Below are 27,379 nucleotides of genomic sequence, written 5' to 3' on the forward strand. Positions count from 1 at the left end.
AGGATTTTGCCATTCTCCATAGTAACCCAGATTCCTGTTATATTCTCTGGTATCAAGCAAACTATCTTACATCAATTCAGCCCAGAGAAAAACCAAGACTAAGGCTGGATCTCATAATTGCGTAGAAACATTTGGATGGAAGATGCAAAGACAACAGGGGCTCTTCTCAGTGGCAACCAATGCCAGGAGCAGAAGCAAAGGATACACCTAAACACAGGAGGTGACTCCAAACATCGGCAATCATTTTCTTACTGTCACGGTGACTGAGCACTGACACAGGTTGCACAGAGGTTGCGGACTCTCCTTCCTTCAAGGTATTCAATAGTTGTCTGTCAAATGAGAATATTTGCCAGTCCTTCCCCTGCCCCACCAACATCAAACCTACATGAAAAGCCACTTACTACATAACTAAGAATTTCTTATGCTCTGAGTTTTTATGTAATAGTACTTCCCTCAGTTCAAAAGCAAAGTTTTCGGTTGTGTCACCATCATGCAGTAATACACTGCAGGAAGGGAGGAAGTAAACTGACTGTCCCCTATGGTGCACAGAGGGGAAGAGACTTCAGCATTTCTCAAAAGCTTTTTCATCTTAAATAGTTCAAGATCTTGTCCAACAAACTCAGCATACGTTTATATCATGTCTCAGGTATGTGTGTTGTAATTAAAAGGCCTGAAAGCTTAACTGAAATGTTTAGCTTATGTGAGAATGGCATCCAATGCAGCTTATCAAACCTGCATCCTCACAACCTATCTGAAAAACAAATACAAGTCATACATTTAATGTATATAGTTGCAAGATAGAACACAACAGGATAAGACTTAAGGATATCTCAAACTACTGATAGGAAAGTCGCTTCTGATGTTATATTTATGTATGGAATATGTTAGAAATCTTAGTTTAGTTTGAAAGCAAAGAACTTCCTGAAAAATAAAAAATACATTTTTTCCCCATATTTTCATTGATTCCATGTTTACAAAATACAATAGTTACAACATTTAAATTGATCACTACGGACTTTGCATACAAGCCAGTTTCCGATACCCTTGATACCACTACCTAATTAATCATGGCTTGCCTGCAAACACTAGACCAATCTTTTTAATATCAGGCAATGAATTTTGTATAGATTTCTAGCACACTCTCAATGGAATAGAATTTACAAATGATATCTTCTACCACAAAACCGTTAATTCTCAGAGGAAGAGAAACTACAAGAAACTCCATATACTTTACAAAGAACTGAAATTACACGCAGGGAAGCTTAAGAAGCTTCCAAAAGCTGCTCTCAAACACAAAGCCCTCACTAATCTTCTTGCCTTCTCCCTTCTCTCCACAAAATAAGAACTGGTAGGAAGGAGCACTCACTGCTTCAGTGCAAAGTTTGATCATTTTGCTGCAAGTTTCAAGCAAGGCACGGTTGAACTGGTGCATAACTGAATTAACTACAGCACCAGTTTATGTTCACAGGCTCACTTCTGCTCTCACCGCACAGAACATTAGCAGCAGTTCTGGCACAGGAACAGAACAGAAAGCCCAGAATCATGCAGCTATACTCCCCAGGGGGTATCTGTAAAAAACTAAGAGAAGAATAATGCAAGGTAAAGTATAATCTGAGCGTAAGGAACACTTGCTACTTGGTCATAATATGATACAAACCTGCCCCTGCTTTGCCCAACACTGTCACACTTACTTTGTGCTACCTTACTTCTTTGTGTAGCTACACCATTACAGATACTAGCCTACCTTCAGGTCTACCAAAGTATCCTATATCACTCCATTACAAATACCAGCCAAAAATTAAACTATCCACTCACTGACAGCAGCCATCAAAAACTCCACTCCTCTTTCTTTTGGCATTACTTAGAAACATGTTCCTTTTTGAACAGTCTTCTGTACTTTAGAGGCAACATTTGGTATCTCCCATCTGTCACTATCAACACTTTCAGTTCACTCTCTACCTACACCCTTCTATCGTGTCCTTCACAAAGGGATCACCTTCCCTAACACGGGCATTGCAGCCACCATCTCACCCACAAATCATCACTTGTCCTCCCAGCTCCTGGAGGGGCAGCTAACGAGATCATTGGTATTTTCGGTTACTTTCATAAAGAAACCAGCAAACATTTTAACATAACAAAAGCAATACATTAAACAAAACCAACCATAACACAGGAAAAAAGAAAACACAAAAACCAAACCCTGCCAACCAAAGAACTAGTCACTAGAACAACAGATATTATACCTTCTTCCTAATTTCCAATCTTAAACCGCCATTCAAGCTGAGTGAACAGGTATCCCTGTTATGATATATATTCAAAGCAAAAATCTGAGCGAAACACCGATAATGACAAGGGCCCATAAACAACCACACTGTCACTGTGCCTGCAACTCAACATTCAGGGTTGCCTTGTTTACAAGGAAGAAATTAAAAAGCAGATTCTAATCTGTCTTTAGAACTAAAGCTAGTTCCAGGAGTGTAAGTTGCATCACTTGAGGAAATAGCATTAACCAGGCATAGCCCACAATGCTCAAGCTTGAACTAAGGGTGTCAGCCTCCAGGATTTACTGGCACAACATTTGAGTCCGGGCAACAAAGACGAGACATTCAAGCCACTGAATTATTTCTAAACTTTAAGTATCACTTTTTATGCTGTGTAAAGGTGAGGGAAAGGGGACGTGAATTGGAATTTAAAACACAGGTAACAAAGTCTTGCAAGAGATCTGCAATACTATACAAAGCAGGAACTTTCCAACTATACCATTCATATGACTAGCTTTAGAAAAGGAGTTTCAAAACGGTCTGGCAAATGTGGGTCACTGCTATCGAAAACAATGAAAAGGCAAACATGAAGTTTGGGGAGATCTAGCTGAAATGCACGATATAAAGGATGTGTTGTGCAACTAAAGGAGCAGCGCTGACTCCTTCACAAAGTCAGTTTGTTTGAAAGTTGAAGAACAGAAGCATCCTTTCCATGTTTTTCAACATAACATAGTTTAATCGCTGTTTGCAGCTGTGACACTGCTGCTATTGCAAAATGAAGTGGTATTTTTTCCAAAAATACACCAAAATCCAGTCATCTGACCATCAACTGCCTTGTAAGCAAGTTCTCTGAAGCATGGTTCAAAGACAGAACAGCTCCTAAGTCGCTACCTTACCACACGATACTAGTTGTTTAATTGCTCCAATATTTCATTACACCTTCTTTGTAGCAGCCTATAAACAATAAGGGAGAGGAAAAAAAATGCCAGTACAGACTCGTATTTAGCTCGCCAATGAACAAACACCTGCACTGACATTCTCTCCTTCTGTACATGAACGAGCATAAGCTTCTAGTTGCTCCATGGAAATCCTAGGGCAGCATTCCAAGCATGCTTTGAAGCCACTTAGAATTGCCAGTCACTTTTAATACAACCTCTCGAATTATTAAAGAAAACCTCAGCATACAAACACAAAGACTCACCTAAGTTGGTGGTGGTGGGAACAGGTACAGGGCTGGTGCCGAGAATGAATTTGAACTGGAGGTGCCAACAGAACTTCTACTATTACATAACAGTTGACCACATGATTAATTTTTTCCACTGAGGCATAAAATTTGAGTGACCTTGAAATGACAATCATGCCTAATTCCACTACTTTCTACATCTAGAGTTTCTACGAAGCAAATTACTGTTTTATTCTCAAAGCCATTAAGGCATACTAAAGTAAGAGAAGAAGAGAAGGTAACTGCAATACCCCTGCAGAAATTCTCTGCAAGTCTCCACAAATGCAGGAATTACTGTCACGTTTGAGTTGGAAGGAACCCATAAATGCCATCCAGCCCAACTGCCCTGCAATGAACTGGGACACCTACAGTGAGATCAGGTTGCTCAGAGCCCCTTCCAGCCTGATCTTGAGTGCCCCCAGGGATGGGGCACCCACTACCTCTCTAGGCAACCTGCTCAAGTGCTTCACTGCTCTTACAGTAAAAAACTTATTCCTTATAATCAGTCTCCTCTTCTAGTATGAATTATCTAGTATGATACTCTTCAAGTGTTTCCCCTTGTCCTATCATAACAGATCCTTTTAAAAAGTTTGTCCCTTTCTCTGGGCAACCTGATCTAGTAAAGGCGTATGTTTGGTAGCCCTGCTAGGCAGGGGGGTTGGAACTACATGATCCTTGAGGTCCCTTCCAACCCAGGTCATTCTGTGATTCTTTCTTATAGCTCCCTTTGCCCCCGCACTTAGATACTGAAAGCTGCTCTCAGGCCTCCTCAGTGCTTTCTCCAAGCTTAAGACTGCCAGCTCTCTCAGCCTGTCCTCATAGAAGAGTTGGTCCACTCCTTGCAAAATATTTTGTCCATTTTCTGAACAAGCTCCAACAGGTTTATATCTCTTCCGTACTGAGGACTCCACAACTGGATGTAGTAGTCCAGACGGGGTCTCACCAGCACACACACACACATATATATATTTTAACATTTGCAAATTGACTTAAATTCAGACATGAGTCCTTATCAGTTCTTATTATCACCTACCAGGCTCAGGCAGAACAGCAATGACACAATTGCTAGCTCTGTGCTAGATTCCAGATCTCAATGAAGTCTAATGATGACCAGAAGTCATCTGACTTTCAGTATCACTCAGTGTTCATTGCCTTTTGATGCTTTTTTGAGACAAAGAAAGACACTCCAATATTCTATTATAGACAGATTTCAATACGCTTATTCATAACCTAAGGTCTAACATAACAGTAACTTTTATTATGGCTCAGTACTATCACACAGCACCAAAAGAAATTTAGAACCTCCCCTTTATCCTTTGATAGTAGTTCTTTTTAGTAGGGCCAACCTCTCCTTATTTATCATTCAGCAGATTGGCAGAGCGATCATTAAGATGTTTTCACATAGCCATACACTAATCTAGAACTCCACAAAGTCAATGTATTGAGTGTGTTAAACTCCATGGATATGCAGGCTGCTCTTCTCCTAATTCTAGTAGGGGTGTGACCAACAACTGGAAACAACATGCACTAAAAAAGCACAGAGAATGCTTAGTCAATGGGGTAATCAATCGGAATCTCTAAGGATGCTGTTTTTAATCACACAGAATCACACAATGACCCGGGTTGTAAGGGGCCTCAAGGATCATGTAGTTCCAACCCCCTGCCTGGCAGGGCCACCAAACATACACATTTACTAGATCAGGTTGCCCAGGGCCCCATCCAACCTGAACTTGAACACCTCCAAGGACGGGGCATCCACAACCTCCCTGGGCAGCCTGTTCCAGGGCCTAACCACTCTCCTAGTGAAGAACTTCCCCCTAAAGGTAGAGAATTAATGAAATAGGAGTTAATGTTGGTTCATAACCTTGAGACAGAGTTTTTCCAATATTAGCCAATCTTATCAAGAAAAGAACCTTACTGAAGGACAAAGCCAAGTGTGAAGTTCTAAGTATTTGTAAATGAGATAAGTGCAGTATAAGCAGCAAGAATTAAAGAAAAAACACATACCCTTTAATAAATGTATTTAATAATTACAAAAGCTGAAATCATCTCTGCTGCCTGCTGCCCAAGTCATCTAGATACTATGAGTTCTCTCCATATTCAATATCTTAACATCAACTCTTAGCAACATTCAAAACTTTTTCTAAAGCAAAGAAAGCATAGGACTGTTTACCGAATGCCTCTAAGGTATCTCAGAATATACACATATATTAACAAGTCTTTCAATATGACCACAGCTCATCTCACATCAATACTGTCATTGAGTTCATTAAGCCCTCAGAAGTCAGGTGGTCGGGCAGCTTCTGTCTCCCAAAATGAATTCCATAAGCTACCAGATGATTAAAACTTAACTGGGCTTGAAAGTAATATCGTTAAAGTCCACAAGCAATTGTATTCTAAGCCATCTGCTGTATTAAAAACCTAAAGTTTTAAGGCCAGCTTCATGACAGTTGTTCAAATAACTTCAATACTGCAGAAGCTATACATAACCATCCCCACTGCCCTCAATCCCACAGTGGCCAGCACTTGGGAAGCAGGACAGCACCAGCAATTGGGACTTACTGCACTGTATATGACCAAGTAACAGCTGTGAAATTCAGCACCACTTCTGGACCACTGAACCATCCCAGTGCACTGACAACCCATTTTTCATAGCTTTTAGACTTCAAACGTATATACAATGGGTTTAATGGATAAGCTCGACTCCCTTTCCTACTAGGGCACGGATTTATCTTTTGAGAGCGGGTGCCAAAGACACAAAATCGCCCATTTCTAACACTTTCCCACACCTGCCACACTCGTGACCTTCACGGGAGGCCCGGCCCAACACAGCCCCGCTCCCATCCCCACCGCCCGAGCCCCGGCCAGAGGGAGGCACTTACTGAGCTGCCCTGAGCCGGGCTCCCTGCCGCCTGCTCCGCCGAGCACGCTGCCTCCCAGACCCCCTCCGGCGGGTGGCGTGCCGCTCTGCCTCTCGAAGTTACCCGGGTTGGAGAAGAAATCCCTCAGCCGGGGCAGCTCCCGGCCGCTCTCCAGCAGCTCCGTGTGCAGCTCCAGCGCCGTCAGCAGGAACTGGTCCCGCAGGAGCTGAGCCGCCATCGCGTCCATCGACACCCGTGGCGGTTCCCCCGCGGCGGCCCCTCCGCCCGGCCCCGCCGTGTCGCCCGCCGCCCTCAAGCCCGGCAGCTCTTCGGGGCTGCCCACAGCCGCCGCCTCCTCCCGCCGGCGTGCCGGGTAGGCCGGCCCTCCCGGCTCCGTACTGCTGCTGCTACCGCCGCCGCCGGGCCTGGCTTCTTCAGGCTCATCCTCCTCCGAATCGCTGAGAAAAGGGTTCACGCTGCTGCCCCCGCCCGCCGCCGCCATCTTGCACCCCGACGCGGCGCTATCGAGGCGCTGCTGCGGTGCAAGCCGCGCACAGCAGCAGCCGCTTCAGGCCGAGCCCAGCGCCGGCTCCCTCAGCTCCTACGGCCGCTGCCACCGGCCACTTCCCCCCACAACCACCGCTAACCCGGACTCCGGCACCCGCCCCGCTGCCGCTTCCGGATCCCGCCGCTCGCGAGAGCTCTGCCACCAATCGGGAGGAAGTTCCGCGGACCTGGGCCCTGTAACTCGGCCCGATCCGGGAGAGCTGCGAGAGGGGCTGGGCGCGGAGGAAGCAGCGGGAGGCAGTGAGTGTTGGCGCCTGCGCACTGCGCGCTGCTTGGCCGTGGGTGCTGGGTGGGGGTCTGGAGTTGATCGTGGGGCTGCGGTTCTGAGGCTTAGGGTCGGTAGTGTGTCAGCATCAGGGTTTTTAGCTGTCCCTTAGTGGCCAGGCAGACGGGTTCTGTGTGGGTGTGGGGCTGCCTGAGGGTGTGGGGCTGGATCAGTTCGGACCCGCGTGGGAGGGAGGACGGTTGCGTGGGGTCCTGCTGTATCACTCGGTGTGGAAATACAGGGTTTTGTGGTCTTTTTTTTCCCCGTCTTTGTTGTCTTGAGCTTGAAGAAACGTTTTAATTTTGTTTTTATATCTCAAGCTAAATTTGGCTCTAGCTGTCCCATCACAGAATCACAGAATGACCCGGGTTGGAAGGGACCTCAAGGATCATGTAGTTCCAACCCCCCTGCCTGGCAGGGCCACCAAACATACACCTTTACTAGATCAGGTTACCCAGGGCCCCGTCCAACCTGGTCTTGAACACCTCCAAGGACGGGGCATCCACAACCTCCCTGGGCAGCCTGTTCCAGGGCCTAACCACTCTCCTAGTGAAGAACTTCCCCCTAACATCCAACCTAAATCTTCCCTCTTTTAACTTAAAACCATTTCCCTGTGTCCTGCTATTATCAGCCCTTTCGAAGAGTTTACTCCCCTCCTGGGTGTAGGTTCCCTTCAGGTATTGAAAGGCTGCAATGAGGTCACCCCGCAACCTTCTCTTCTCTAGGCTGAACAAACCCAACTCCCTCAGCCTGTCCTCATAGGGGAGGTGCTCCAGCCCCCTGATCATCTTCGTGGTCCTCCTCTGGACCCTTTCCAAAATCTCCATATCTTTTTTGTATTGAGACCCTTCCGGGTCCCCTCACTGTAGTCCCATCTGTATCGCTTTAATGTGCTTTTCTGAGGTGTCTTTGCCTGCTTTGTATTTGTGAAGACTGAGAATTAAGAGTAGCAAGGAGCCATATGTCTGGAAGCATGTTGTTCCCACTGATAAAGCCATGCTGTGAAGATGTTACCTCTGGTGTTTCCTGTCAGGACTCTCCTGTTACGTGCTACCTTCAATATGTATTTCCCAGCTGAAGTGAGTTCAACTTGTAAATGATACACAGTAGAGTCAGCATTGGTTTCTGTTGTTGCTTTGAAAGCGCTGAATTTCTGCTAACTCAAGAGTTCTCTGTGTCAGGTTGATTCACTGGGACATCTATGGCTAGATCAGGTTTCTCAGAGCCTTGACCTTGAATTTCATTATCATGGATGAGGTATCTACCACATCTCTGGGCAACCTGTTGCAGTGCTTCGCTACCCTCACTGTGAAACAAACAAAACAAAAACACACAAAAACTTAGCCATTATATCCAGTCTAAATGTCCCCATTTTTAGTGTGAAACCATTTTCTCTTGTCCTGTATCAACAGACCCCGATAAAGAGTCTGTCTCCTTCTTGCTTACAGCTCCTGTTAATATATTTAAACACCAGTCTCACTGGAGCCTTCTCCAGGCTGAACAGTCCTTGCTCTCTGCCTGTCCTCACAGGGAGGTGTTTCATCCCTTGTATCATTTCTGTTGCCCTCTGGTTGGATTCCAATGTGTCAATGTCTCTCCTGTACCAAGGACTCCACAGTCTTAACATACTGGAGTTTACTAGGTACACAAGCAATATTTACAATCTTAATTGCAATCTGTTGACTTCATATTAGTATGCTATAAAGAGATACCATTTTTATTATTCTATAATGTTTATATCACAGGGAAAAGAGTAGTGGAACGTGAACGTGTTGTAGCCTGAAATAAAATGCAGTATATTAAAAAGGCTTGGGAAGTTGATTTAAGCCACTTTAAAATTAGAAAAAATATATTCACTGTTGGTACTTTAGAATTAGGAACCCGTGAAGAAATCTTAATTCTTTTCCTTTCCTTCTGGGAGAGTTAAAGCATGCTAAGTGTGAGCTTGCTACAAGTTAGTGTGCTTGTGATCTGCCTTATCCCGTAGAGGCAGGAAAGAGTTACTGATGTCCTGTAGCAGCCTCTAGTGGTAATGTGCGATATTTACAAGTGATCTGAAGTAAAGAGTGATCTTTCTTTTAAAGGGCTGAAACAGAAAGTTGTGAAGGTTAATAGTTCGCTTTTTAAGATGGCATGCTTATCCATGCTGAAGGACAGCGTAAACAGAGAAGGGAAAAGGTGAGAATCGAGTATCAAAATGGTCATTGTAAAGTCATTCAGAGGTTTATAAGTAGTAACTTCACACAAGAAGCTATGTTGCCTGAATTTATTAATGTCTTATCAAATCTTTCTGGAGGTGAAAACAAGGCTTGAAATTGAATTTTTTTTCCTATCACTACACAGCCATGTACCACCAGCTTGCAAATATGCTACTTTAACTGATGCCATACCAATGCTTTCATTGTTCAGCCTGCTGCTCTTCAATCAAGTATTGGAGGAAAATGTGATGGAAGGTGTTTAAGTGAGCCTGTGGTGGAAGTTATGCATTGAAGGCTATAATATGAATGAATGGAATACAAGTTGGAGAGCAGAGTAGGAATCTGAGGACATGCTTGGAACGTACCAAGTTAGTACTTTTGGAAGAAGATATTCTGTTCATCTGGCACTGCATGGGAAATTGGTAATCACAGCCTGAACCTCTGATTAATCAGCTGAGGCAAGTGTTGGGTCAGCTGTGGGAGCACAGGTGAAAGTAATTTAGCTGTGCTCCCGGAAGGGGTGGAGCTTGACTCCACCTCCTCTAGACCTCATTTAAGGGCTGAGCACCACTCTTGGAGAGTGTGGAGAGCATCTCTTGGAGATTGCTTTCTGGTGGAGGTCTTGTCGTCTTGTCGTCTTGTCGTCTTGTCGTCTTGTCGTCTTGTCGTCTTGTCGTCTTGTCGTCTTGTCGTCTTGTCGTCTTGTCGTCTTGTCGTCTTGTCGTCTTGTCGTCTTGTCGTCTTGTCGTCTTGTCGTCTTGTCGTCTTGTCGTCTTGTCGTCTTGTCGTCTTGTCGTCTTGTCGTCTTGTCGTCTTTTTCAGTTGAGAGTTTTCCAGTCTGCCTCAGTATGGAGACAGCTGGGCCAGCCAAAGAGAGGGCTTGGTATGTGAGTAGATGTTTGTAAGAAGGGAGCAGGGCAACTCTCAGCAGCAGTACTTAGTTTTTCTTGCAGCATTTGTAACTGTCAGAACCTCTCAGTCTTCTAACTAGCTACTCCTTTTTCAGGTATTCTTGTAGCAATACAATGTAAAGTATTTCACCTGCTGATTTTATGTATTTGGGAAATAGATGCTTTTAATTACAGAAAAGTTCCTATAGATGGTGGGCACAGGTAAATAATTGCTAGACAGATGTTAATAGTAGGCTTTTTCTGTCATTATAAAATCAGTTGTTTTCTCTTTGATAGGAGATACATAATGTAGGTAGAGCCTGCCTTTGTGCTCTTAAGATGAAGCAGTATCTATTTAATAATAGGTCTACTCTTTGTAATCATCTACTTGACAGTGTTGCCTCACTTCCTTGTTTTGCCAGCAAAGAAACTGGGAAATGGCAAGTAACTGTCCATTTATGACAGTTATTGTATAGCTTCTTTGCATAGACATTTTTCGATAAACCTCTCAGTAGCCTTGATGAAGTACTAGATATACTTGCATTACTAGTTGGCTGCTCGCTTGAAGGTGATACAGACCATCCTTTAAATGTTTTTCTCCTCTTTATAATTTGGCTATTGCAGATTATTTCCCCCCTTGTGCTGGTTTCTTTATAGTAAAGCTCTAACTACTTAAAGCCTGGTTTAAGATGGATTTCCCTGGGGACTTAGATCTGTAACTTCTTGGAGCCTTCGCCACCAGTTCAGCACCTTGGAGAGCAGCTAATCGCTGCCTGGCATGCACTGGGCGCTCGGTTCTTCCTCGTTCGGTATTGCTGTAACAGGTTTGTGAAGAGGCATAAGATACCGATTCTCCTAGCCAGTTGTGTTGAATAATCGGATAGAGTGCTTTTTGGCTGGTATGTTGGTTCAAATAATGCTTTTGTTCTCACGAGCTCGTGAGTTCTTTTAAGAAACTCTGCTTTGAAAGAGTGGGTACCTGTGAAATCATAATTTGACTTCAAAGCATTGAATAATACTTTCAGTAATAAGGACATAGATAAGGTTGCCTTGTTGCCCTTTTTTCTTTGGCCTGAAAGTATTCATAAAATAGGCCTACATGCAAGATCCAGCGGATGAGTGGCTTTGGAGTTATTGCATGTTTTTCATTGACACCTGTAGTGTATTAGGTGGTAGGCGGGGTCACGGGATGTGACGGGACAGGTCCCTCCTCCTTAGTTAATATTCATGATGGGCGGGATTAGCCCAGCCCACTTTCTAGCATGTTCTATACCAAAAGTTATATAAGGGTCTGTTTGTTTTAATAAAATGCCTTTTGCCACGCGCTCCCTTGTTGTGTTGGCATCTGGTCCAGCTGCGGATACCCGGGCACGAACAGGATGCACGGCACCGTGTAACAGACACCTGATAAGAAAATGTGACTTAGTATAACAAAACTCTTCTGTGTCAACTTTTTAAATCCTTACTTATACTAGCTTCTTTAAACACCATTTTCTTCAAATGTTTTTCTCTGTATAATATGCAGAACAAATTTGCAAGGTCATCTTCTATCATTTTCCTTGTGGTGTTTTGCTTGTTTTTTTTTTCTCTGTGTGCTCTACTTTAATATTTGCTGTAGGACTTTGAAGAGTTCAGTCCTTCTGCCCTTTATTTCTTAAGCAAAAAAACTGTAGTGCTTGTATCTTATTTGTATCTTACTGAACAGTTTTATTGTAAATTAATTTAAAAATATCTTGGGGGTGATTTCAGCCTTGGATTGTCAGGGAGGTCCCCAGTGAGACTGCAAGACTTCTATGGCTAGTTGTCATCAATGCACTTGTGTATTTTTAAGTACTTGTTTCTAGATTCTGGCAATCCTTGTGGCAGGTATGCTGGTTTCTATTTGATGTTCCCAGGTATTATTCTGTCCTCCAAAATATCCTATAAAACTTTTAAGATCAAAAATCTGATTGCAAGACCTGCAGGTGGAGCATTAAAAAATGAAAATGAAATCTTATTCTCTACTAGAGTTGTTGTCAGTGTTGTTCTTGAGTATTAGCGAAGGTGTTGAACATAAAATAATTTTAAACAGATGGTTTAAATTAGCATAGCCACTTCAATGCAGGAGCAAGCAAAAATACTGTCATTGCAGCTCTATTATCTGACAGAACATATTATGCCTCACAGAAGAGGAAATGGAGTTTGGGAAAGGAAGAAAAGGGTGTTGATCATTATCTCACTTCTTTCATTGCATGTGCGAAGTAAGGCTTTGGGATCTCCTTTGTCTATGTATTGTGTAAAGATGCAAGAAGGCTTAATCTGAGACTGGCCAATAAGTCTGTATAAATTTGTGTAGTCAATAGATATACACTTTGACAGCAGGAAATCACTTGCTTGTATTGCTTGACCAGTGCAACTCTTTAAAAATTGAAATTAGGAAATGGTGTAAAGGCTGCTAGTGCTGTCTTGGTTGATACATAATTGCTACACCATTCAAAATACTGTCACACAGCAAGATTTCCATTTTGCTTCCCTACCCTAAGCAAAAGGATCTTGTTTTATATGTGGGCAAATTGTACAGTCACAAATTTGACAGTTTAAATTATGTAGTGCACTATACTGTTTAGCTGAGAAATTTATTCATCAGCCAGAAACATAGCAGACATTCCTGTCCATTTCTTTTTTTTCTATAAAACATTCTTACGAAGGCCATCAATGCTTATTGAAAATGCCTTTCTAATGGATTTTTTTCATCTTACGCAACAGACTTGACAATATTTAGTGAGGCATGGTGTCTCTAAAAGAAATGACTAATGTGTCTTGAGCTCTTTCTCATGACATTTTATTATCCTTAAAAAATATTCCTGCCAATGGGGCATATTCTGTGTAGTATTTTGTGGTTGTTTTATTGCATATTTAGAGGGGGGCTGAAGGGGGAAGCAGGGAAAGGAAATGTGACATTTCTCACGAAGAACTACACGATGCAGTGCAAATATGATTTTCTTCGTCTAATTTATAATGCTGAGAGATTGTATCTTCAGGGAAATAGAATTTAGATGTTGGTTCCTTTGGAGAAAGTGCCGCATTTCCTTAATTATATTATATATTATAATTATATATTTGTGTTAAGTTTTAAGAGCTCTGATCTTGCATGTGGCTGTGGATGCTGGTTGTGTGGTAGTTAGAACTGACTGAGAAGGTAGTACTGGACTCTGGCTTAAGTCAAAATACATCTTGTTAGGAAGATATGGATCAGATTGAATGGAACAAAAAGCTACTGTGAAATAAACTGCCTGCTTCTTGTCTTTGATGGGGCTTTTGTGGCTCATTGTAGCTGTCTCGTTTCCCTACTGCTGTCACAGTTTTCTTTATTGTAGTTCTTGCACTTACATGACCACTAGTGAGGAACTTGAAACTAAAAGAGGGCTTTCTGCTGTGTTTTTGATAGATGTGAGTACAAAGAAGGAGGAGGTGCAGATGGGGTGAGCTTTCGCTCTGAGGATTCTTTTAAAACAAACAAACTCTTTCATCTGTTCAAATAACAACTCCTTTCGTTCCCCTTTCTTCCCCTTCCTTCCCCTCTTCTCCACCACCCGAAAAATAATTGCAGCCAGGAGTTTTTTGCTGCTTGTCTTTAATCTTGTAGACTTCAGGAAAGGTGCCTGCCGATCCTGTCTTATCTTTTCTTTCAGGACAAGTGCTTCCCTTTCATCTTTGTGCTCTTTTCTCTGCTCACATACAAGATCCAGTAATGACAGAAGTGGTAAACACTGATGAAGCCCACAACGTAGCTCAGAGCAGTGCTAATTTCCCATTTGCTCTCTTCCCAAGTACAGCTTATATTACAGGCAGTGAGTGGCATGATGAATCTTAAGTACTTTCCAGTCAATATCTGAAAATCTGTTGTTTGTTCCAGATTGTTTGAAAAAAGTACTTTGAATGTGTGGTTTAAATTCTCTCATACTGGAGGCTGGACAGTGTCATTACTGGCTCTATATTCAGTTTAAGGAGGTGGCAATAATAGGAAGAAAAAAAATATAGAAATAAAAAATCTGAGTCTGAGATATTCTTTACTTCTCTGGATGGGTCTGTAGAGGAGATGAATTGTCTGGCTGATCTGTATTATTATAAGTGGCATTTTGGAGGAACAGTAAGAAATAGCATGTGACAAATAGATTGCAACGTGCTCCTGACCCTCAGCCTATTGTTTGCAAGACTAGAGGCTGTGTTCTTTTCTTCTGATATTCGACAGAAGAAAATTATGACTAAACAGAACTATTCTAAATAATAGAATAGTTTGGGCAAAGATTACATCTTCAGATTTAGGGAGGTAGCATACTAAGTCACTTGACTGCCTGAGAAAATATCAGAGGAACAAAATGCTGATATATCTTTGACTTAGGTTTCATTGACAGAAAGTTGTAAGGTACGTCTTAAAGTGTCAGCTTGCTTAACTGCTCTTATGGCTGACCAAGCCCATGAGGGCATAGATTTTGCATTACTAATAAATGCTTAGATCTAGTCACTTGTCCTCCAAAGTGAAAAGGGCTTTGTGTGTGTTTAATGTATTTTTTTTTTATTCTTTTGACATGTTTTGTGTTTAGCTTTTTTATATAAATAAGCTAAAGCATAATCTACTTTTCATTTGATTCTAGTTCTTTCTTCTTTTTAGCACACCTTGTATGGTTTCTGCCTTGAACCACCAAGCACCAGACTCTACAGACAAATTTGCTTCTGATGACCTTTGAAATAGGTGGAGGGGGAGGAGCAAGGAACTTTTCCTTTATGCTAGAGACTTGGTGGGCACCAAGAAATTTAATAGTGAAGCTGTACGTCTAGTGAAGTTGTCATCTGAAGGTGATGAGCAGTTAAATATATTGTGACCATAACAGTCTACTATAATATAATCAAACTTTTACAAATGAAAAAGTCTTTTTCATCATTAGTTTTGTAGATTGCTGTAGATCTGATGATATTAACTTGAATTGTGTTGATTGCACTCTTATTGCTTCGAGCTTGGTCTTAGGCCTGGGGAGAGTTGAAGCAAAGAGAAATATCTAGTGGTAAAAATGGTTTAGATTACTTTTACTTTAGTTGGAACTTAGAATATATTAAGCTATGGAATTCTAGCACTGGAAGCACCCAAGAATCTCACTGGAGTAACATGCATTAGTAGGGTAGTAGGGTATTTAGACATATTGGTTTTAGGCCTCAGTAGTCTTGATTCTCTTTTCAAACAGCACAACTACATCAAAAGAAGCAGCCCTATGGAAAATAAGCTAAGTAAAATGAGGTCCCATGTTAGTGGTATTTCTGTGATTGTGCTTTTGTGTATTTAATTTCATGCAGGAACTCTGACTACTTATAAAAGAAATAAATGAACAGATTCTTCAAAAATACTCTAGGTCTCTTGGAATCCCACTTGCAGACACAGAAGTATGCAAGTTCCTGCTTAAGTGATCAAAACATACTCTTTACTGAGTATGACTACCAGATGTCTCTTTGAAATGCTTTATCTATTTCAATCTTCTTTCTTTTTTCTCTCAATCTCTGAAATTGGAAATTGCTGCATTAATTATTTTGGTTAGGATGGAGGTTGTTGCATCTGTATTTCAATAGGCAAATTTAAAGGAACTGTAACTTGCAGCTGAGCTGCATCAAGGCCTGAATTTTATTGTGACAAGTTGTACTTAGTATGGATTACTTATCTATAAAACTTTCAAATCTTTTCCAGTTGGTGGGTTTTACCCTCTGTGATTTTCCTGGCTCTTTGAAGTTTTTACTTTACGAAAAATATTTCAGTTTTTATTAGTTATGTGGTAGTGAAGCCTTTTTCTTTGCTTGATGATAATGCCATGTGACAGATGGCTGTCTGTTCATGTTTCTGACTACTGAAATTTTGTAAGCAGCAAGATAAGAAATGTTCTCACGTGGGAACATGAAGTAGGTTCTGAATAGTTTCTTTAGGAAAGAGGTGTGTATTGATATACAAAGTTGAATGTCTGCTGCACCTTCCAGGCTATTAGGAAGGTCTGTTTCTAAATTATTAAATTGAGGTGCTGATTGAGTATAGCTGATAATTAGCCTATTTATACAATCAAGTTGTCAACTTTGACAGAACTAATAGTTTCATTCAGACAGTCCTCAAGCTTAATTGAGTCCTATCACAGAATCACACAGAATCACAGAATGATCTGGGTTGGAAGGGACCTCAAGGATCATGTAGTTCCAACCCCCCTGCCTGGCAGGGCCACCAAACATACACCTTTACTAGATCAGGTTGCCCAGTGCCCCATCCAACCTGGCCTTGAACACCTCCAAGGACGGGGCATCCACAACCTCCCTGGGCAGCCTGTTCCAGGGCCTAACCACTCGCCTAGTGAAGAACTTCCCCCTAACATCCAACCTAAATCTTCCCTCTTTCAACGTAAAACCATTTCCCCTAGTCCTGCTATTGCCAGCCCTTTTGAAGAGTTTACTCCCCTCCTGGGTGTAAGTTCCCTTCAGGTATTGAAAGGCTGCAATTAGGTCACCCCGCAACCTTCTCTTCTCTAGGCTGAACAAACCCAACTCCCTCAGCCTGTCCTCATAGTGTTTGCATTGCCTTCAGTAGGCATAATGTGAAACTCTGTATGTGTGGTAGATGCGTTTTTAGTCTATCTAATGTTAAGCATATCTGTGTCCCTAACTTGACTTCTAAGACTGAGGGAGTACGAAAAGTATTGTGAAAGCTGAAACGTAATTCTTCACCTTTTGTGCTTTTGTTGTCTATTTTAGAAGAGTGTTCTTCACTCACAGAAAGCATCTTCGTTCATTTAAAATAAGATTTCTGTGTATAAGCAGAGTGCAATTGATGGTTAACTTAGAAAAAGCAGCTTTGGATGGGTGCTTGCTATAGGATAGCTTTCCTTTGCTGTCTTTGGTCTGTTCCTGCCTTAACAATCGCAACGCTGATATGCAGTCTGCCAGTAGAGGGTAGTGTATTCATGGAGACATTGCGTTGTCCCGGTCTGCTGTCACAGCTGCAGTTAACACAAAGCCAATGCTTGTCACAGAAGCTGGGCTGATTTTTTTATGGGCTTTTGAAGCCATCAGATATCCCTGTAAATGCCGGAGATGTATTGCTGTGATGTAGCTGTCTGACAGTCTGAATCAACAAGGTGATGATCAGAACCAGTATTTCTCTGAAAAAGCTTCTTTATGTAAATAAACTGGATGAGGTTTAACAAAAGCAAGTGTAGAGTCTCGCACCTGGGTAGAAATAATTGCATGCACCAGTACAGGCTGGGGGAAGACCTGCTGGAGAGGAGCTCTGCTGAGAGGGACCTGGGTGTCCTGGTGGACGACAGATTGACCATGACCAAGCAGTGTGCCCTTGTAGCCAAAAAAGCCAATGGCATACTGGGGTGTATTAAAAAGAGCGTGTCCAGCAGGTCGAGGGAGGTGATCCTCCCCCTCTACTCTGCCCTGGTGAGGCCTCATCTGGAATATTGTGTCCAGTTCTGGGCTCCCAGTACAAAAAAGACAGGGATCTCTTGGAAAGAGTCCAGCGGAGGGCCACTAAGATGGTGAAGGGCCTGGAGCATCTCCCCTATGAGGAGAGACTTAGGGAACTGGGCCTGTTTAGCCTTGAGAAAAGAAGGCTGAGAGGGGACTTGATCCAGGTTTATAAGTACCTGAGGTGTGGGAGCCATAGTGGTGAGGCTGGTCTCTTTTCAGTAGTGCATGGGGATAGGACTAGGGGTAATGGGATGAAAGTACAGCATAGGAAGTTCCGCACGAATGTGCGGAAGAACTTCTTTACAGTGAGGGTGACGGAGCACTGGAACAGGCTGCCCAGGGAGGTGGTGGAGTCTCCTTCTCTGGAGATATTTAAGACCCGCCTGGACACCTACCTGTGTGACGTGGTGTAGGGAGCCTGCTTTGGCAGGGGGGTTGGACTCGATGATCTCTAGAGGTCCCTTCCAACCCCTACAATTCTGTGATTCTGTGAAATAGAGGTTGGTTATGGGTTTGGGTAATCAGTCTAGTAATAGTACTCCTATGACAAATGATATAAGTATATTATAATGAATAAAACCCAAGTTTCATACAACTAACTGTATTTCTCTTACTCCTTTGTAGTGCTGGGTTTTGCCTTGCTGGCTTCCAGATACCATGGGCATACCAGTCTTCATACTTGCTGGTCTCCTTGTGCATGTTGTCTTCTTGGCCTCAATTTTTGACATCTACTTCAGCTCCCCTCTGGTTCATGGTATGACTCCTCAGCAAACTCCACTGCCACCTCCAGCAAAGCGCCTCATACTCTTTGTTGCTGATGGTCTGCGGGCAGATTCTCTGTTTGAATTGAATAGCAACAATACTCCCCAAGCACCTTACCTGCGGTAAGTCCATCCAAAAATCATTTGGATCCAGAATGCTTAATTTCTGGAGGTAGTTATTTGTAATGCTAGAAAGAGTTCTCAGAGGAACAAGAGAAACAAGGGCAGCTGTGGTGTCTTGGTACTTCTTTCTGCCTTTGAAATGACAAATTTTTGCCGTTAGTCTTTTGCAGCATCGAGAACTTGTCCCCATCTCTAGGAGCACTGGTATGTAGCAGCTAGGAAAGAGGATATTCTTGCCATCACGTGTGTTCAGATTTTCAGTTTCAGTAATTCAGCATTACTGTACTTTCTAGTGATAATGCAAAGCATACATTATTTTGGGAAGTCTGCACTTCTACTGGCTTTGTTTTACTTCGTCCTCTTCTAAAATTTGTTCAAGTAAATTGAACAATTTTCACTAGTGCTAAAAGGATGTGGGAGAGTGGAAGAGAAAAGCTGCCTTAAAAGAAAAGATGCTGATGGGTCTCTGGAGTCATAGAATCACAGAGTGGTTTGGGTTAGAAGGGACCTTCCAGATCATCTTGTTCCAAATCCCTTGCTATAGGCAGTGATACATCCCACTATACCAGGCTGCTCAAAGCCCTATCCAACCTGGCCTTGAATGCCTTCAGGGAGGGGACATTTGCAGTCTCGCTGGACAACCTGTTCTAGGGTCTCACCACCCTCACATTAAATAATTTCTTCCTGATATCTAGTCTAAATCTACCCTCTTACAGTTTAAAGCATTTTCCCTCATCCTGTTTCTACATGCCCTTGCAAAAAGACCTTCCCCACCTTTCCTATAGATCCCCCTTAAGTACTGGAAGGCTGCTGTACAGTCCCTCTGGAGCCTTCTCTTCTCCAGGCTGAAAAGCCCCCAACTCTCTCAGCCTGTACCCATGTGGGAGGTTCTCCAGCCCTCAGATCCTCTGGATCTGCTCTAACAGGTTGATGTCCTTCTTGCGTTGGGGTCCCCAGAACTGGACACAGTATCCCAAGTGCATATTATGAGAGCAGAGGAGAGGGGCAGAATCACGTTCCTTGACCTGCTGGCCATGCTTCTCTTGATGCAACCCAGGATATAATTAGCCTTCTGGGCTGCAAACGCACATTACTGGTTCATGCTGCCTTTCATCAATCAGAACTCCCAAATCCTTCTCCTCAGGGCTGCTTTCAAGCCATTGTGTGCTTGGGAAAAGTCTGTGCATGTGCTTGTAATTACTCTGTCCCACGTGCAGGACCTTGAACTGGGCCTTGTTGCACTTAAAGCCTGTCCAGGTCTCTCTGGATGGCATCCCTTCTCTCTGGCATGTCAACTACACTACTCAGCTTGGTGTCATCTGCAAACTTGCTGAAGATGCACTCAGTTCCACTGTCTGTGTTATACAAAAATATTAAGTAGTAGCACCAGTCCTTGAAGAATGCTGCTTGTTAGTGGTCTCCACTTGGGCACTGAACCACTGACCTCAACTCTCTGGGTGAGACCATCCAGGCAATTCCTTATCCAGTGAGTGGTCTCTTTGAGCTTCACATTACTCACCGGTTTCTCCTCGTTGGTGAGGACAGCATCCAATACAGCACCTATTCTCTTGGGTTCCTATGCCACTTGGAAGTTATCAATGCATTCCAGGAACCTCTTTGATTCTAGTGCCCTCCTGTGTTTTCCTTCCAAAGATATCAAAGTGGTTGAAGTCCCCTTTAGTTCCATCTTTTATGAATATGAAGCTGCTCCTATCTGTTTACCGAAGGCCTCATCTTTCTGTAGCAGCCTGTGGCAGACCTCCACTACAATGTCTCTGTCCCCTGCCTTCCCTTTAGCCCTAAGCCATGAGCTCTGTGTTAGCTCCTCATCCACCACCAGATGGAGCTCCACAAACTCCATCTGGTCATTGAAGTAGAGAGCTGCATCCCCTACCCTTCTCCCTTGCCTGTCTTTCCTAAAGAATTTATACCTATCTATTCCTACATTGTTGTGTACAAGTTGTGAGAGCCATCCCACCGTGTCTCAATGATGCCAGTCACATCATAGCCCTGTAGGCATGTACATGCCTGTAGCTCTTTTTGCTTGTTCCCTATGCTCCATGTATAAGTGTACAGACAATAAAATGCCATCTGTGTATCTCTAGTTCTCTCTCACTTGTGTATTAAAAACAAGTGCGAGTGTGTGTGTACATGTGAGATAATGAGAAGAAATTGTTGCAGTATGCTACATGCTGTAAAAGGTAAGGCAGTCCAGGGCACATAGAGTCTATTTTTATTTTTTATTTTTTATTTTTTATTTTTTATTTTTTTGCATGTTTGTTACTAAGTTCCAAGTATTCGTTCTCTTCTTTGCTTTAGTTTGCGGTGTAACAGACAGATAATTTCTCTTGCAGGTATTTTGTTAAGGAGGAAATATCACTTTAAATGAACAAGAACTACTCATGTGGCAATATGCTACAAATAAAAGCAACATTTATGCTATGAATAAAAGCAACGTTTTTTAGTATATATAGTATTATATGAAGTTAATAAAGATTCTTTCTGTTCAGAGCAGATTTCTGGTTGATGTATGCTAAGTACCCAGGCTTTTCTTCTGCAAATATTCTTGAAAAATCTGTTAGCCATCAGTGTTCAAGTAGCTGCAAGGGACAGCAGGTGGTGTGTTCTGAACTGCTGTGATGCTGCTGCTAAGGATTTAAAGAAAAAGATTTTAATCCTTGTCAGTTATATTTCATATTTATTACTGTATCATATTCATCACTGTTATGGGTAGCTAATGTTTGTACTATCAAGGAAATTATTGTGGTTTTTTTTGTTTTGTTTTTTGTATTTCCTCTCAATGAAGGGCTTTGAAATAATTCAAAACAACTAAACAAGTTTTGAGAAGGTAAATTACATTCTGGCTGTATTCTGCCTGCCTTGTGTTATTGTTAGCTTCAGATTTGGTAATAGAACCTCTCAGAAGCAAAGATAAAGGATTACTTTCTGACTCGAGCAAAATTGATTTGGGAAGTAATCCAGGAAATAGAAATCAAAGTCTAATTAAAACAATTTCCTACCTGTTGTGACAGTGAAGTGAGAGGAGAGCCAAAATTCTTTTATCTTTGTCTTAAGTCTTCCGCTAATGTAATACATCTTGATCAGTCTCCAGTGAGAATAAATTAACAACCACTTTAGCTGATACTAAGATCCTTTTTTCAAAATAGTACCCATTTTCAGTATGACCTGTCTAAAAACCTGGCTGAGATGATAGTTAGGAATAACATCAGAACATTGTATGACCTTTTTCTTTTTTCACTGTAATGTTTGAACTATTCCAAATGGTCTGTGAACTTTGAAGGAGGCCTGAGAATGTGAGATCCCATATGAGTTTGAAAAAAACTGATCAACTATGAATCCTATGAATTGAAGCCTTAAATTTTAGCTTTTGGTAAGATTCTTATTTCATTAATGAGAAATATGTTTGAAATTTAGTGTAACAGTAAACAACAGTAGACAACTTCTGTATTTATATATCTATATATATGTATGGTGTGTGTGTGTATATGTGTGTGTGTATTTTATATATATATATAAAATATATACACAGAAAGTAAGAGCAAACCTTGGTATTTTTGCAGATACAATAACGTGAAGTAAAGCATGTATATATTTCAAGGTTTGCTCGTACTTTCTGTGTTGCTCCAATGATGTGCACCTTACATTTGCATTTGGTTTATATCTTTTTGTTGCTGGCTTCCAAGATCCAGCATAGATAAAGGAATCAGATGTGGTGACAAGAACTAATTATAGCTGAGCATATTTAACGAGCAAAAGAAGACTGGACTTTCAAGCTAAATGGAAAGAACAAAGAAAAGGAACGCCAGACAGCAACAATCTGGATGTTGAAGGGGGGGGGGTTACAGACAGATTAGAAAGCAGCAGAAAGAAACTACACATTAATTCTGAATGCTGTAAGATGTCACATAGTTTCTGTGAAGTGCTGATGGTCCGTACAGTGGCAAGTTAGCGTTCAGTTTGTATTCCTGCACAGCAGGCTAAAGCAAAAAATCTGTTTTTAATCTGGACTTTTTATATTTCCTGCCTCACATTTACCTGTCACTTCTTCTGTTTGTGAATTGTTTTGCTTGCAAGAAGATACGAGCATTAACTGCCTTGTACTTTGTTTTCAGTGCTATTCTGGAGAATAATGGCAGCTGGGGCATCTCTCACACCCGAGTCCCAACAGAATCCAGACCAGGGCATGTTGCACTGATAGCTGGGTTTTATGAAGATGTCAGTGCAGTTGCTAAAGGTACGCCAGTCCCAAAGGTTTGAACACTGTCCTCCAAATTAAGTACTTTAGTGATGTGGAAAATTTCCTATTGGATATCTTTTTCACTGTTGATAGTTATAAAAATGGATTAAATAGATTAATGTTTTGCAACACAGTAAAACTTAGCACCCTAATACTGAAAGCAGAAGAACCTTCTGGATTCTTCTTACTGGTTTAAATTTTGAGATGTAACAGGTGATGATGAAGCAGATGTTGCAAACAAGTAGAAACTGCAGTGTTTTAGCTGAACTTCTGTTAAGTGGAATTAGCAGCAAGAAGTGAAAAACCTCATCTGACAGTGGTTGCTGCATGCTTGGCAGTTAATGATGTGATACAAACCTTCAGATTACTGACTTGCTTCCTTGGGTGCCCAGGAACATCTGCAATATTGTGTGGTTTTTTTGTGAAGGAATGGACTGTGGCTACTGGTAATGTAATACGCATGTGTGTTACTATGTAAAATGTTGAAATCTGCAATCAAATAAAAGGGGATTTAGAATTCAGGAAAACAGTAAAGAAGAGTAAAACTGACCCATAGGTGGAGTTTGTTGTGGACAGGGAAAACTCTAGAACTAAAAGATTGCATGGGCTATTAGTCTTAGCTGTCAGTGAGATCTTTTGGCAATCCCGTTGAAATCCATGTATGTTTTTCACAGGATGGAAGGAGAATCCAGTGGAATTTGACTCAGTTTTCAATGAAAGCAAATACACGTGGAGCTGGGGAAGCCCAGATATTTTGCCAATGTTTGCAAAAGGTAGGGTTTAAATTTCATGAGCTTTCTTCACAGTTCTCAGATAATAAAGTAGACATGCTTGCAGCTCTTAAGTTAGAGGAGAAGTTGAATTACATATTTCTATTTTATATACCTACTTTCTAATTTGTGAAATCAGGACCAGGTAGAGAAAAAGCAAAATTTAAAGAAGATATTCATATTTATTCATCATTTAAATAGATTTTATATAACTCTGTCTACACAGTGAAGGAAAATCACCCATAGTTAAAAAAGACTTCATGGTTTTTCTTTGGTATAAGGTTCTTACTTGCAGGTCTACAGCTGAGGCTTTTCTTTCTCTGCATACAGCACCCAGTGACTCAGGTGATAAAACTGGAGCCATATTTTATGAGTGTCTGTGCTGGAGAAGTGGCTTATTGCAGGCTTCAGTTCCAGAACAGTAATGGATAAAGGGAAGAACTGTAGGCAAGTAGGAACTGCATGGTATTATTCCTGAAACTTGAGGTCTTTTTAGTGTGCAGAATGTTAAAAGTCCTGTCAGCCCCATGGGCTGATCTCTGGACATACAGAGTGCTGAGCAATATTTTAACAGTTTAAAAGGTCTCTGGATTTGATTTCATTCTTCTCTCAGAAAAATGAGGAAAAGCTAGTGGTATATGCTGCTGTTTTGTTTAAATGCAGATTTAAATTAGAAAAATATTATTGGGAGGATAGCAGTAGATTCTAACATTGGCTTACAAGAAGCATCTGTCATATTTCTCATAATAATTATTGAACTTTTTCTGAACTTAGTCTCTCTCTATCCTCTACGTATCTCCTTTGCCACACACACACCTCTTTTTACAGTTCCTGGGTTGATCCATATAAATTTAAGTTTATGGTAAACTACTAGGAAATATTTTTACAACTTTTGCTTTCCCATGACCTCAGATGACAGCTTTCATTTAGAAATATTGTGATGGGGGCTGGGGAGCTAGGAAAGATTGTACACTGCCCTTGCACAGATTATTTATACTTCTACAGATGTCTTGGGAAAATATTTGAGGAATTCTAGAATTCCTCAAAGCTCTGTCCTTTTGTGGGTTTGCTTTGATAAGTGAGGGACTGGAAGCAGCTTTGATATTTTCTTCAGTGATGTGCAAGGGTAATGCCATATAGTTACCTTATGGCTCAGTGTGGCTTCTGTGTGGCACCAACAGAATTTTTTTATTCCTCTGAAGGTGAACTGTCTAAGGCCTATGACCACACTGCTTAAAGAAGGTTTAGTGCAGCACTATTTGACAAGTAGGTGATGTTTACAAATCAGCTTGTCACAATAGAAAGATGGCTTAATTTTTAGTGGAAAAAGGTATTTTTCCTCTTCTTCCTTCCACTGGTGAGGCCAGACCTCAAGTATTGTGTTCAGCTTTGTGCCCCTCCCTGCAAGAAAGACATTGAGGCCTTGGAATGCATCCAAAGAAGGCAATGAAACTGGTGAGGGATCTGGAGCACAAGTCTTATGGGGAGTGGCTGAGGGAGCTGGGATTGTTTAGCCTTGTTAAGAGGAGGCTCAGGGGAGACCTCATTTCACTTCACAACTTCCTGAAGGGAGGTTGTGATGAGGAGTGGTTTGGCTTCTTCTCTCAGGCGACAAACAGGACCTGAGGAAATGGCCACAAGTTGTATCAGATGAGGTTTAGATTAGACATAAGGGAAAACTTTTTCTCTTGGAGAGTGGTCAGGTCCTGGAATGGCTGCCCAGGGAGGTGATGGAGTCACCAACCCTAGCAGTGTTCAGAGGAGCTTGGGTGAGAAGCTATGAGATATGGTTTAGTAGCTTGTGGTAGCAGTGGTAATGAGAGGATGGTTGGACTGGATGATCTTGTAGGTCCCTTCCAACCTTGTGATTCTCTCCAATATAAACTTTATCTGTAAGCAATCTATTTTTGATCATGCATAAGCTAAAGATATTCACTGTTCTTTTATAATGAGCTTCTGAAAAAGAGAGAGAACTTCTATAACACAGATATGAATGGAATCAAAATCTATGAATGTCTAAATTTCACTTTTTTTTTTTTTTAAAGTTTAAAAGATAGGAGAAGCATGGCTTAAATTCTGCCCCTCTTTTCGTGCTGGAACTTAGTAGGTCTTATGAATTTTTGTGTTGGTTTTGTTATGTCAAAATGTTCAGAATTCTATTAGCTATTACACCATTTTCATTGGACGGTGAATAAGGAATACATGACACAACCTGAGTTTTGTTGTGCAGTGAAAAATCCCGCTTCCTGTCATATTTTGTCTTTGAGTCCTTTTCCTGTCATGAAATAAATGTTTCAGTCAAATAAATGTAGATTCTATAGAGAAGGTAAAAGCATTTGCTTGTGGATCTCTCAGTCTAAAATGCATCCACATCTGTATTTGTGAAAGACTGTCTGATTAGAGCTGTTCTGAAATATCTTTGGAACTGGCATGCAACTTATTTAATCCAAAGTAGTATTAGTAAGTGTTAGTTTCTGATGTTTCTGAACTATGCTAATTCAGTGTTTTAATCTTTTTTTCTAAGATATTTTTAGATTGAGCTTGACATTACATGAAAATAACATACTTTTACAATTTCTATTTCCAAAAAGCCCTTTAAAACTGAGTTTTTCTTCTAAACTTGCCAAACCTGGAGATTTGATCTGCAGCATGCCAGGTCTGCGGTATTTTGTCATGGGTTTGGGCAGCTGAGGTTCCATTGCTCAACCCAGAACAGAGGAGCTGAGGTGAGGCCTGATGGCGGCTGCAGCTCCTCACAGGTAGCTGAGGGGCAGCGCTGAGCTCTGCTCTGTGTGACAGCGACAGGGACAGAGAGAACAGCATGGAGCTGTGCCAGGGGAAGGACAGTTGGGGATGAGGGACAGGGTCTACGCCAGAGGGCTGTGAGCTTGGAACAGGCTGCCCAGGGCAGTGGGTATGGCCACAAGTACTAGAGTTGAAGGAGCTTTTGGACAGCGCTCTGAGACATAGGGTTTGGATTTTGGATGGTGCTGTGCGGAGCCATGGATTAGACTTCATGATTCTTGAGTACTGTTAAGATTGGGATATGTTATGATTATAAGGGTTCTTTTTCTCTCTTGGAAACTGGGAGCAGGACAGGTTGTTGGTTTTTCAGCCCTGAGAATGGTACCATAGAGACTAGGAGGACATTCAGGGCAAAGCTTTGTTGGGGTTATTCTGGAGAGTTTGGATTGAAACTGACCTGTCAGTCTCCTCTTCTTGGTGTGCTGCAGGAACAGTGGAATATAAGAAAGCCACATTTCTCACATTGTTTATCTAACTTTGGTGGCAGTTCTCTTAATGCCTGTGTGCTGTTGGCTCAGTATCTAACTGTTTTTGCAACTTTAATGTGTTTTTCTTTTTGCCTCTTTTGTGCACATACAATTTGCCTACAGAAGTCTTCTACTATCATGAATTCTGGTGAATCGTGATAGACTTATCAGACACAAAAACAGTCTTGGTAGTGGAATGATAGCTTTGATTTCCAAAGAATGTAATTTTATTGCAGTAGGAGAATTTTGTTCTGAACTCTATTATTTGAGTCTTGATATTAAGGGATGGAATGCCAGGCAGAATTCTGTAGGAGGAATAGCTGATAATCTGGTATGGGAGTTTCTCACACCTCCAGTGGCTTCCATTAGTGTAACCTCCAAACAGTTGAGCTCTGTGCTTCTAAAAAATATTTTTTGTCCTTGGCTGCTATCTATTTCTCTACCCGATCTTT

At 41.7% G+C, this 27,379-nt stretch overlaps 2 protein-coding genes across 19 annotated transcripts in view; one reads left to right on the forward strand and one right to left on the reverse strand.

Annotated features, from left to right (window-relative positions):
* The window catches only part of RELCH (RAB11 binding and LisH domain, coiled-coil and HEAT repeat containing), a 70,172-nt gene extending 63,134 nt beyond the window's left edge, over positions 1 to 7,038 (reverse strand). For 4 of the 10 annotated variants that reach the window (XR_001553245.3, XR_014943593.1, XR_014943594.1 and 1 more), the window contains exon 1: positions 6,366 to 7,038. Coding sequence is in view for 7 of the 10 variants with exons in the window: in XM_085540342.1 (XP_085396468.1) it covers positions 6,366 to 6,846 (481 nt within the window). In the remaining 3 variants the exon portion in view is untranslated. The remainder of the gene's footprint in view (positions 1 to 6,365) is intronic. The other 6 variants (XM_015854517.3, XM_015854513.3, XM_015854512.3 and 3 more) reach the window with 3 other exon arrangements.
* A 56-nt stretch (positions 7,039 to 7,094) lies between these two features.
* Positions 7,095 to 27,379, forward strand: part of PIGN (phosphatidylinositol glycan anchor biosynthesis class N) — a 100,228-nt gene continuing 79,943 nt past the window's right edge. For 5 of the 9 annotated variants that reach the window (XR_001553247.3, XR_014943599.1, XM_015854523.2 and 2 more), the window contains exons 1-4: positions 7,095 to 7,151; positions 18,368 to 18,627; positions 22,761 to 22,882; positions 23,560 to 23,658. Coding sequence is in view for 7 of the 9 variants with exons in the window: in XM_015854523.2 (XP_015710009.2) it covers positions 18,401 to 18,627; positions 22,761 to 22,882; positions 23,560 to 23,658 (448 nt within the window). In the remaining 2 variants the exon portion in view is untranslated. Of the gene's footprint in view, positions 7,152 to 9,585; positions 9,743 to 14,915; positions 15,101 to 18,367; positions 18,628 to 21,928; positions 22,019 to 22,760; positions 22,883 to 23,559; positions 23,659 to 27,379 lie in introns of all 9 variants that reach the window. The other 4 variants (XM_085540348.1, XM_015854524.3, XM_085540350.1 and 1 more) reach the window with 4 other exon arrangements.

This window comes from Coturnix japonica, chromosome 2 (genome assembly GCF_054131305.1).
Source record: "Coturnix japonica strain WE chromosome 2, WE-NBRP24, whole genome shotgun sequence".
In the NCBI taxonomy this organism is placed as follows: domain Eukaryota; kingdom Metazoa; phylum Chordata; class Aves; order Galliformes; family Phasianidae; genus Coturnix; species Coturnix japonica.